The 13,003-nt window shown below is 31.6% G+C and overlaps 1 protein-coding gene across 1 annotated transcript; it reads right to left on the minus strand.

Annotated features, from left to right (window-relative positions):
- Positions 1-1,556: 1,556 nt before the first annotated feature.
- Positions 1,557-6,615, minus strand: LOC145599237 (putative WRKY transcription factor 43). The gene is made up of 2 exons (XM_081655640.1): positions 6,199-6,615; positions 1,557-1,834 (listed from the first exon to the last, which is right to left on the minus strand). The coding sequence occupies exons 1-2, from the start codon at positions 6,606-6,608 to the stop codon at positions 1,657-1,659; spliced, it is 588 nt and encodes a 195-aa protein (XP_081511766.1). The 5' UTR covers positions 6,609-6,615; the 3' UTR covers positions 1,557-1,656.
- Between the last annotated feature and the right edge of the window lie 6,388 nt (positions 6,616-13,003).

A 13,003-nucleotide genomic window follows, 5' to 3' on the forward strand; every position in this document is an offset into this window, starting at 1 on the left:
ATAGTAATTGAGATATTTTTCAAAGAGAGCTCAGCTAAGTTTAAATAAATTGGTTTCAAATTTTGCATTCTAATTTGTGATAAAGCGTTTTCGTACGTTGATACCCTGGAAACGTAATACTCTGTAGCTTACATCAGTTGGCAACAATAATGTACGCACTTCGTACAGCAGCTGCATCATTCAAGATAAATTAGGTGATATATGTACAATAATTATTATTTATTATATTTATAAAAGTCGTCTAAAATTGATGAATATTCAATTTTTTGAACTTGTATATAAATCAATGCATAGAATAGTACTCCTTCCGTTTTACAATAATCGCAACACATTAATTGACCGATATACATACCGATGCACAACTTTAATCATTAATATTTGTAATTATAATGTATTATATAAAGTATAAAAACCCTTCATCTATTGAAATATACATAAACACTAATCTAATAATATTTTATATGTTTTTTTAAGAGTAGAGTTAAACTCACCGTTAAACTAAGCATATGAATAGAGTTAAAGTCATAGTATTGCGATTATTACAAAATAAACAGAGGAATTAGTATACATTATTATTTCTTATTTCATGTTATTCATTGTCACATACTTGTCGTAAACTTTGTCTTTGGTTGTTGGAAACCATCACAATCAAATTTGTAAGTGTAGAATAGAATTTAATTAATCAAGATAAAAAAAAATTAAAAAAAATAAATAAATAAATAAAATAGTCATTTAGGTTGCTGGAACATCATGATTTATGATGAATATAGTATCCACTATCCAGTCCTTGGTGTATATATATAGCATAATTGCACCGGTTCATGTACATTTGACATCCTAAAGTGTTAATAAAAAATTAAAAAAAATAATAATAAAAATTAAAAATTTAAGAAAAATTAAAATAAAAATAAAATAAAATAAAATAAAATAAAATAAAAATAAAAAATAAAAAATAAAAAAAGAAAGAAAGAAAGAAGAAGAAGTATATTTACATTGCTCAAAATAATGGTTATGTAACAATATCGATCACAACCTCATTTTAGAAGAATGATGGAGGCTAGGTATAAACTAAAGCACGCACAACTATTTGTAAATTAAAATTAAATCACATCGGATGCTTCAAAATGTGACTAGTTGATAAGCAAATCGAGCCGATGGAGCCAAGCCGCCATTGAACCATGTACATGCGTTTTGAATAAGGAAAAAGAGCTTTCCCTATATAATGAATGACTTGTATATCAAATAACAAATATACTAGAAGTCCACAATAATCCAACAAACAAAGTTCATAATCTATGTACTAGATTGAGGGGAATATATGAACTAATCTTAAACAAATTTAAATGAGTATCATGCATAAAAGTTTGATTCTACTCTTTCAATTTTTTTCCAAGTGACAAATAAGTTAAAGGTGTATAAAAAAACAAAGGCAGGTTTGACAATTGTTGGTCAAGCTCAAACATAGTTATGACTTATGTGTATATATGACTTTAATATAGTTATTTGTCAACACAAAAAAAAAAAAAAAAAAAAAAAAAAAAAAAAAAGGGAAAAAAAGAGAGAGATAGAGTAATTATAAAGATCTTCCATTTTAATATTTTTGGTTGATCTTGTGTGAATTTTGATATAACTAATTATGGAAAATTTAAAGTATATCTAAGGAGGGACGTAAATCTGCATTTGCTTCAAAATATGTTCGAAATTATCAGTAGACCTCTCAACTGGATGTGTATGTACTCCTTCATAAGTTGTTACCACGACTTCTTCATCTTTTGTTAGTCTTTGCACTTGCTTCTTTACGTTACACCCTCCATGAGTACATCGGTAATAGCTTCTGCCATCACAATTATTAAATATGCATCAATTCTTAATTGGATAATTAACTCTTATTATTTACAGAGTTAAGGTAGGTAAATAGAAAAATAATAATAAAACAATATCTCTTACATATCAATTCAGTCTAACTTTAAAAGTCAAACTTATTAAGAGTTCGGGAGAGGGAACGTAAAGGGAATTTTTTACCCTATCACGACCTTGAATTACTAATACTATTATGAGACCAAGCTTTTACCATTAGTTAGTTCAGCTAGAATCGATTTTGGATGAATAAGATATTGAATTTGTATTACGCAAAATCTTTTTACTAACGTATCATTTGTACATCCGTTGACCGTTGTAATATGACACACATGAAACATGTTAGCAAATGTGATGTACTGATGTGTGAAAAGGTGTCTCTTGCTATTAGGTGTGCATGCATTGCCTTAAATTGTGCCAACTATACATTTCATTAGCAAGCAAGGTATACTCAATGAGTCAATTCGGACTATTGGGTCAGGTTTAATTAGTGAGGTCGGATCAGGTCTATTTCAAATTTTAATCACGTTACATTATTACTTGAATTAAAATCTTAATCGTCGGATTTTTTAAAAGTCCGTTCGGTTCGAGTTGGCCAGGTCAGTTTTTGCCATCTTTATACCTGACTCACAGACTAAGTGATTGTAGTGTATGTTTGAAATTGACGTTTTTCTGGGAGTTGGCCTAACTAATAATAATACTAGTAATAAAGACTTGAATTAGTAACTTTTGCAAGGTGCTTACTGCTTAGCTATCTGATCCCATAATTATTGGCTTCCCTACCCGCCAACCCTGGCCTCCTACATGCTCACGCTCCCTACATTCAATTTCAGGAAAGAGTACGGAAACTGACTCTATATTGACTCTCATTACATGGTAAATGACGTAAGTTGTCCTGCATGCGCACGCTATCTAATTGTTAGGGGTTGCTTGGGTGATTACTGATTAGTGATACGAATACTCAATTATTAGCTATAGAGATAGCCAGAAGGAAAGCTTTGATTGTGACTTGTGAGAGTGAGGCATCGGAATGCTGCCACGTACCACCTAGGATCGGAGCATCGAGCATGGGTTTTCCACCGGACAGCCGGTATTGTGAAGTTTACGGTTGTCACAACTAGTGGCGTGGACAAAATCACAAAATGCATGTAGTGTACGTGCCGGGAGGAACGAACACGATGCATAAACTTTTGGGTACATCATGTGTATAGTAATTTTGGTGTACAATTATCCATTTTAGGATAAATATCAATTTTAACTAAAGTTAAGGTAACTATATGTTTTTGGAGTAAGTATATAACTTGTAATCATTTTTGTTATAACTTAAGATATATAGTACTTTGTAATTTTTAAGAGATTAATTTTATAGATGGTAATTAATGTTAGTTTATAGATTTATACATTATGAATTGAATGATTTGAACAGGGTAAATTTCTTGTAAAGTAAGTAATTTATCTATATAAGATATTCCGTATTTCATAAGTGATCAATACTAGGGTAATTTTTAGATTAATTTTGGGTAGCTTCACCTCTAATGTACAATAATTATTCTACAAATAATTTAATTTTTGTTGAAGATGTCAATTTAATTTGTAAATCATAAAGGTCATGGATTGGAGCTTCATTTTGGGGAAATTTGCGACAAAATTTCCGAGGGAAATAAATTATTTTTGAGAGGTTCATGCTCATCGCACAAATTGGTCACACCAAGCCACATAAAATTTCATTAGTTATTGACTCATAAAATAAAGACATAGGGTACATCAAATTGGATAAAAATGGATTGCTAAATAGACTTATGAATTGATTTTAGAATTTTTTTTGTTTCGATGACAGATTTTTCAATGTGTACTTTTCCATACATTAGTCAATTAATATCTAACATCCACAGATTCTAGTAATTAAGTTTTTTTTTTTTTTTTTTTTTAATTTTTTTTACGGGTAGTAATTAAGTTGAAATTAGATTGAAATTAAACAACCCCAATTTAAAAATTTCATGGGATTTCTAGGTGGTACTTAATTTCAATTTAGCTACTGTTATGGCAACTCTTTTATTCACCCGGATGTACATAGAATTAGGTATATTCAAAGGGTAGTTTTTTTGCTCACCTTCAACCTGCATGTATATAAATTGTTTTTATTGTTATGGTTATAATAATTATTTACTACTATTTAAAACATTACTTAAAACAATACTACGTAGTCATTTGCCATAGTAAGTTGACAAAATTGACGTTCATGCAAATGGTTTTTTTTGGGTAAAAGTAGAGCAATCCATTTTTAAAAGCTTTTTGTATTGAAGGGTGGGAAAAGTATTGTGTAGAACGGACTCACGTGAGTCCAATCATACAAAAAAATTTAATCACTAAAGTGGTAAGTTTAGCATAAGGAAAATGGAGGTGGTGTGTTTGAATGTTATAAACTGGACTCACATGAGTCCGTTCTACACAAAACCTTATCTGAAGGGTGATTGTCTCACAGAATAAAGTTAAAGCAAGAAATTTTTTAGAGACGGATGGACTATTAATGTAACACTATTTCTCATCTGAAATAATAAAAATTTGAACATATGGCAAGTTATCTTACCCACAAGGGCATAGGTAACTATGCATTTCTAAAGATTACCTAGATATGCTATCATAACAGAATAAATTTTCCGATTTGCATCCATCTATGCCTTCTACTAAGTAGCCCTACGTCCCTATACAGTATACACCCATTTATCTCATTTCTGTTCTCCCACCCAATAATAATAATAATAATAATAATAATAATAATAATAATATAACAATAATAATTATGAATGTAAAATGATAAATATAATAGTTTGTTGTTATCAAATTTACCCATTTTAAGGTTATACTTTGTATGTGCTAGGACCGGGATAATAATTACTACGTTTAGTTTAGAGCAAACTTAATAAAGGATGTTTCAGATTTAGACTGATAACAATTACTAGGTTCTAATAGATTGTTTTTTTTAGGTTCTAATAGATTTTTTATTTTTGAAACAAAGGTTTTAATAGATTTAAATAAGACACTTATGTTACAAATAAAATGTGCAATGAACACACTCTTATTAGTTAGTTCACATTCTACTAATTCTAGGTTGCAATATCAAAGTCATCAAATAGATTTAATGAGACAATAATCTTATAGTGTAAAGCAAAAAGAACACACTCTTATTGGTTGGTTCAAATTTCATTATGCCGTATCAAAGTCATTGGTTATTATCGAGGATTTATATAGCTGATTATGCATATTATGCCAATTACAAGTTCCTTGATTAGATAGCCTTCTTCATTTTCTTCTTGAAATGATATATTTAGAATCCATCATTTTCATGCTAAAGATAGCACGCATTCAAGAGGGTTAGCATGAGCTACAAGACTTAATATAATTAATAACCAATTAGATTGGTGCAAATAAAACAACTCCAATTGTAGCTTAAAGTTGGTAAATTTTATTACCAAATTAACCGGCTAATAATTCTACCTTTAATTTGTAGAATATCATAAATAAGAAATTTCTTTGAGTCATCGAAGCACAATTAGATAGAAAGATGATCGTAGAATCTTCATGAACCTCAGGTGTTTTTTTGGTCACAAAAGTGAAAGCATGTGTAAAAAAAATATTTATTTTTAAAAGATTTCTTCCCTTTTTTGACAAAATTTATTAATCATTCCAAATATTAAAACATTCAAAAATACTGAAATAAAATTTAAGTATTACTCTTTTTTTTTTTTTTTTTTTTTTTGAACGTAATTTGAGTATTACTCTAAATACTTTGCTAATCGGCAACTGCCAATTTTTTTTTTTTTTTTTTTTTTTTCATTTTTTTCACATAGTTGATTAAAATAATTTAAGTGATTACACTATGTATATTTAATTTAAGTTCAAATCACCACCTAAGTTAAATACATTTATTTTAACAAAATTAAGTTATATTCATTAAAAACATGTTTTAAAAAAAGAATAAATATATTAGCAATTCATTACAATGATAATTTTGAATCAGTAGAAATAATTGAAGGAAAATTATTTAATTTCAATAAACATCAAGTGAAGAGAAAATGGCGTAATTTGATTTAAATTGACTATCAATCATTCACCAATGTACTCATACATGAACTTATTTATTTTGTAGCTTTAAATTAAATTTTAATGATTGGGGTTGCGTTATTGCTTAAACTATCCTTTATTGATTCAAATTGATTATTGATACTAATTGTAACAAATCACATAGTTATTGTTGTGAAAAAAAATCACATAGTTAAAATTAAATTTACAAGAATTGATCGATTGATAAATTAAATATGGAGTAATGCAGTATAAAATTACCTAGGAAATTTGTTGTTCTTGACAGCCTTTTGCCCATATTTTCTCCAACGATAACCATCATCAAGTATATCAACTTGACTCCTTGTATGAAAAGCATACCTATGCCTTCTCAATTTCATTTTCTCCTTATTATCTTTCTTGTTCTCTTTGATTCCGCCACTCGACGATCCGACATATTCATTAGGAGCTAATCTTTTTCCATGATCATGTTGAAAATCCATATCCATCTCCATTCCTAGCTCAGTCTTTGTATTCGTCGTCTTTATCCCAATTAGTCCATTCTTGTAAACATCAATCAAAGACGACGAAGAAGAAGAAGAGATGGGTGTATGATGAGAAATTGGAATAATGTTTGTCATTGAGAATGGAAAATTTTCTAAGGGTATTGATGAAAATGGAGAAGTAGTCATAGTAATAATGTTCTTCTATGAAAGAGAGAGAGAAAGAGAGAGTGAGAGAGAATAATGAATGAGGGGAGAACAACAATACGTTTCTAAATGAAATTATGGATGAAGACTAGTACAAGGAATTGGAGGTAGTAGAAGTCAAGAAGTTTTGTCATTCATGCAGTCATAAAAGGTGGAATTTGTAAAAGATATGATAGGCGGCTAGTGAAGCCCCGGCTGCATATTATTCGAGATCCGTATCGAATGTAACTGATCTCGTGCGATACACGGTTTTATTTGATTTTGAAAGTTCCGTTTATTTAAGTTGTGTTCAATTCATCTTTTTTTTACTTCCATGCTCCTATTTTTATTTAAATGTTTTATATTGATTGGGTACTTATATCGATGCAAAACTTTGACCAATAATATATCTTTTATCATCAATCAGTATACAAATATTTGAAAATTAGTAATTTATTTATTGAGAAGATTCCAATAAGTACCGCTAATTGAAAAAACTAAATGGACATCGATTCAAAACCCCCCTCAAGGCACTAGTTTTGAACTGGTGTTGATATGGTTGGTGCTAAAACCAAAAGATAAAAGCACCAGTGCCCTTTTGTTATAAAAGGCATCAGTTCAAATGCCAAACCAGTGGGCACTGGTTTGGCCTATGAGCCGGTGCCTTTTATGCCTAATAATTTTTTTCTTTTTTCACCTAAACTGACCAGCAAACACTTGAATATATACATAAAACACAAATATTTCATTAGTGACTTGTAATTTTACATTTTAAAAAAATGAAAAAAGAAAATTTACAATTTTGATCACCAAATGACTTACGATTAGCTACTATAACAAGTTACTCAATTTTATATTGTAGCCATATCTAAAAACAAGCCTAGCATTCTACAGAGCTCAAATCTATTTGGCTTGAGAATCAATAGTTAGTAGTTAGTGCAACCTTGAGCTAGAGGATATGGTAATTTAAAGACCGCACAAAATCAACCACTTCATCATGTTTAAAGATCTAGCAGCCAGTGAATACAATACTTTTCTCACATATGGTACAATTGATTGGAATAATCAGTCATCAACCAAAGCCTTAATCCCATAAGTGGGGTCGGCTATATAAACCAAAAGTGATTATTTAGTGTAGTCATTGACGAAAATCTTCCTTGCTCCTCCATCCTTTACAATCCAACGCTTCATCCTTGTGCAAATCCATATACTTCATATCCTTACTTTCTCCTTCCAACCAAGTCATTAGACTTTAGATTTTTTTTCAAGTCCCACACTAGTAGTAAAAGGCAAATCCCCACCGGTTCAAAACCCCCTTATGCCACCGGTTTTGAACTGCTGGGCATTTGAGGGGTGCCAATACTCCCTTCAAAAGCCACTGGTGAAGGAGTTATGTCTTCGTTATGTGTAATTACTAGATATATAATTGGATCAAATTATGGAGATAATTAAGTCCGGACATTTGGGTCGTCGTTTTGCCATAGCTAGAGGTACTTACGATCTCTTGACTAGTAAAATAGGCCAAAGCCCAATTGGACGGATCCTATAAGGTCACACAAAGGGGCTAGATCGAGCATTAGAGGACGAGGCCCATCATGGGCCTCATCACTCTAGGTGACCGGCCATATGGATTGGATTAGAGGGTTTTGGGCTTCGTGCCCTAGTCTAATTATAATGAGATTATAAAAAGACTAGGTGCCTAGGTTTGCATGTAAGCAGTTTACTGTTCTTTTGATCAAACCCGAATTAGCAAACACGAAACCCAACCCCTCTCAAAGTCCTCTCTCTCACGGCTCTCTCTTCCTCCTTGGCGCACGGTGGTGTCTCGTGGTGGTGGTGGTTCGTGCGGTGGTCGGTTGTTTGAAAAGGTGGTGATCGCGGTTTTTCCTCAATCACTCGACCAATCTAGTATTGGTGGACGACTCGTTCGAATCTCGTGGACTAAGTAGAGGAGCAACACTTGGGGCTCTATTCTCTCCCTGATTTGCCTGTCGAATAGCTACGTGGAATTCACGCTTCAAAGGTATGATTATGTGTCTTGTGTGTTATGCATGTGATTCTTGGGATTAGGTGCTTAATTGAATATGATTCATATTATTTCCGCTGCGTAGTACCTATAAACTCCTACAGTGGTATCAGTTAGCCTCTTGCATGAACGCGCTAGATCATAATAATACGATTATTTGATGTCCATGTTGATTTTATAATCAATTAAGAGGGAGAAATTAATTTAATTATGGTTCAATTGTTATATTTAATGTGATTAAACTTTTAGAATAGATTAAATGCGATTTAATTATGCTCAAATAGCCATGAAGAGGACCGAATTTTAGCCCTAATATGTTCGAATTTTTCGAACCCCTAACCCTAATTTCGAATAATTTCGAAAATCCTAGCCCTAAAATATGATTTTTGTGCTTGATTTTGTTTTAATTCGATTTGTTTTATGTTTCATAATTTTAATTTTATTGGTTTATGCATAAAAACGTTTTATGTATGATCATAGATTTAATTTTAAAAGTTAGAATTAAATTGGGATTAATTTTATGATAAACCCTAATTTTAAAGTTGAATATGATTTAATTTCAATCTTATGGACTGATTTAATTTAATTAGGATAAATGTTATTTTAATTAAATTAAAAACACAAAAAAAAAAAAAAATATTTGAGGTCGGCAACCGCGGCTGGGTGGCGTAGCCACAGTGGCTGCCGACCAAGTGCTGGTCCAAGAGGGAAGGGAAGGGAAAGAAAGGGGAGGGCGGCGGTCTTGGTGGCTGAGGCAGCAGCTGTGCAAGCGTTGCACGCTGCTCCCGTGGCTGCCTCTGCTGTTGTTTGCTGCTGCCTTGCGGCAGTGGCTGCTGCGAAGCAGCCAGCCACCGTGGCTAGCTCCGGCTAGCCAACCACGGTGGGCAGCAACCGTGCAGTCACGGTTTTTCAAAAAAAAAAATTATCTTATTTTGAAAAATTATTTCAAGATAATTATGAATTATGGGATAAAATCGGTTTTATTTTGGATAAGTTAAAATATTTTGAAAATATGATCTTTTATTTTAAAAGATAAAATTGGTTTTATTTGGATAAAATATTTTATTTTAGGATAAAATCAAATATTCAAAAGTTGTTATATTTGATATTATCCATATTTAAGTTGTTAAATTGGTCATTGTCCTAAATTAAAGTGGTTAATTTTGGATAAGAATGTTTAGGATATTCTGAGCATATTCTAAAAGGATAATAATTGATTTAAATAATGTGATTATCCCATAATTAGATTAGGATGTAATTGATTTTAAAATTATTTGATTGGCTAGTAATTAGGATAGAATCTCCTAAATTTATTAGGATAATCATGGAAGATTAAATATGATTTATCATTCTAGATTAAAATATGATTTGATTTTATCTCATGATTAAATTAAATATATGATATTTTATGAACCGTCATGAATAATATATGATATTATCTAATTATGATTAAAATATAAAATATTTTAGGAAATGCGTTGTCTTTATTATGATCATTCGATGTTATAGTTTAGACAGACATGTTGAGTGATTTATTATATGGCACTTTTATAATATATGATATTATGTTGATATATATAGACTAGTGTGGCCCATAGATTCTTAAATACGATCTGCGCATCGTGAAGTATTTTTGTAATCTAAATACGGTCTGCGTACCGTTAAGTATTTTTATAACTTTTATTACATGTAAATAGAATAGTCATTTAAATGGTGTTAGCCCAAAGAAGCCCATGAAGTGAAGGCCCAAAGGAGCTAGGTGGATGACTATCCATGATGATTCAAGTGGGAGCATTTTTCTATTTCTAGTTTTCTTAGGACTAAGGGGCCATACTATGTCATGTTTTATTGCATTAGTAGATTATGCATGTTAGATTTTATTTATGTTGATTGATGATGCGCTAGAGTTCACTAAATAATCACAACATAATAAATCTAGGTCCAAGTAATATTGAGGCAGCTTTTCCAATTAAAAACCCGATGAAACCTTTGACATTTATGATGGGTCATGCCAAAGCTGGGCGTCATATTTATCATTGGGGAGTGGGGGTAAAACAAATTTTACACTTTTAATTGGTTATACTCAACAAGGTTACCTAAAGATAAAGTTTAGAACCTTGAAGCTAAAGGTAATAATTAAACATGTGATGGTTAATTATTCAACCAAGAGTTACAAGAGTTGTAATCAGTAAAGAGTTTACTCACCTTGAAAATGTAATGGTTGGTGGTAGGGCCAAAGTCCAGTCAATGATTGCACGAATAAAGGGTCTTGGAATCACTTAAAATTCAATTGGGATCATTTAATTATTGAATAAAGTGCTTTAAAGTTACCTTATTAATTCATTTATGGTACTTTAATTTAATTAAACATAATTATTAAACTTTGCCTTATTTTGACATAGATGGGTAGCCGTAATAACAATGACAGCAACATTTACAATCTTCAACCATTCCTTGAGAAGGATAGGTTGACAGGGGAAAACTTTTCCAACTGGGAAAGAATGCTAAGGCTTGTTCTGAAATCTGAAGGTAGAGAGGATGTCATTGATACCCCATTACCAGGACCTCTGCCAGAAAATCCTACTGCGGCAGAGATCAAGAAGCACAAGGAAGCTCATGATAGAGCTATGCCTATCACTTGCTTAATGATTGCTACCATGGAGCCTAGTCTTCAAAAGCGTTTTGAGGACCAGGATGCCTACTCAATCATAGAAGAACTCAAAGCTTTGTTTAAGAAACAAGCTAGAGTTGAAAGGTATGAGCTCCATCGTGAGATTCTGGATTGTAGGATGGAGAAGGGTACCACAGTTCATGATCATGTTTTTAAAATGATCGGCCTAATTCAAAGTATGGAGAAACTGGGGTACCCATATAGTGATGATTTGGCAACATACATCATTCTCCACTCACTTCCAGAAAGTTTCAACCAGTTTATCATGAATTTTAACATGACTGCCACTGCAAAGACTATGAATCAATTGCATGCAATGCTGGTTAATTAGTGCTGAGAAACAAATCCCTAAGGAACCTAAGAAGGAAGTTCTTATGATTCAAAAGGGAAAGGGGTTCAAGAAGAAAGGGCAAAAGGCCAGTGCCAAGAGTAAGGGCAAGCAAGTTGCCAAGGCTCCTGAAAAGCCTAAGGCGAATCCAAAACCCAAGGCTGCAAGTGAGAGTGAATGCTTTTACTGCAAGAAGAAGGGCCATTGGAAACACAATTGCCAGAAATACCTTGATTTCCTCAAGAAGAAGAATGGAGCATCAACCTCAAGTATAATGCTATAAACATTTTAACTTTCACTAAGGTATGTGATACCAAGTTGCAGTGCTTAACATTGTGATGTTATGCAGGAACTGCAAACAAGTGAAGCTAGCAAGGAAATGGAGCTTGAAGGTGCACTAGGAGTATTTAACTCGCCAGAAATAGCTTCATAGTTTTATTTTTTGATTAGTTTATCATGACATTTAGAACAATTTCCAGTTTTTTGATGAGACAATATTTCGGTTTTCTTGTTTTGAATACTGATTTGGTTTTACTTGGCTTGGACAAATGTTGATCCATGATCAAGGTAATAAATTGTTTTCATTTTGCTAGATATGAGTTAATTTTGTTTTATGACATTGATATAAGTAGATCACAAAAGTAAATTTAGATGACTCGAAATAAACTTACTTATAACAAAGTAAGGTTAGGTCACATAAACCATTTGCACATCCAAAGTTATGGATGGACTCTTACTCTTATGTGATTATGAATCACTTGAGAATTAGAAGTCATGCTTGATAATGAAAAATGACCAAGTTACCTTTTAGTCAAAAGGGTAAAAGAGCTAAATTGCTCTTATGGAACTCATATGATGTATGTGTACCATTAAATTCAAAATTAGCAAGAGATTTAATTATTTCATTGCTCTTATTAACGATTTAAGTTAATATGTTGATAATTACTTAATGAAATAAAAGCTGGAATCATTGAAATGTTTAAAATTCCAAAATGAAATGTAAAATCAAGTTTGAGATAAATAATCTAGCACTACAATATGAGTGTTGTGATAAATATTTAACTCAAAACAAATGATCATCTAAAGGAATTATTGAATTAGTTTACAATCCAGGAACATTACAATTAAAATGTATGTTGAAAGCAGGGATCAAACTTTGCTTGTCATGGTTCGATCCAAGATTTAATGATTTACAAATATCGTTTTGAGAATATGCATTAGAACAACAACAATTGCGAATATACTAAACAGAAACTTAACCAAAGCAGTAGAAAGATGTCATAAGAGTTATGGACTGGAAATGTTCCAAAGTTATCTTTTCTAAACAGGATTAAGGGAATATGAAATCTATGTAAAATGTTTACAAATATGGC

The sequence above is a fragment of the Chenopodium album genome, chromosome 20, assembly GCF_948465745.1.
Source record: "Chenopodium album chromosome 20, dcCheAlbu1.1, whole genome shotgun sequence".
Taxonomy (NCBI): Eukaryota; Viridiplantae; Streptophyta; class Magnoliopsida; order Caryophyllales; family Amaranthaceae; genus Chenopodium; species Chenopodium album.

Coding starts and splice junctions, on each gene's coding strand:
- LOC145599237 (XM_081655640.1), bottom strand. CDS start 6,608: ATGACTACTTCTCCATTTTCATCAATACCCTTAGAAAATTTTCCATTC. Junction 1,835..6,198: donor AAGAACAACAAATTTCCTAG/GTAATTTTATAC, acceptor TTGTGATGGCAG/AAGCTATTACCGATGTACTC.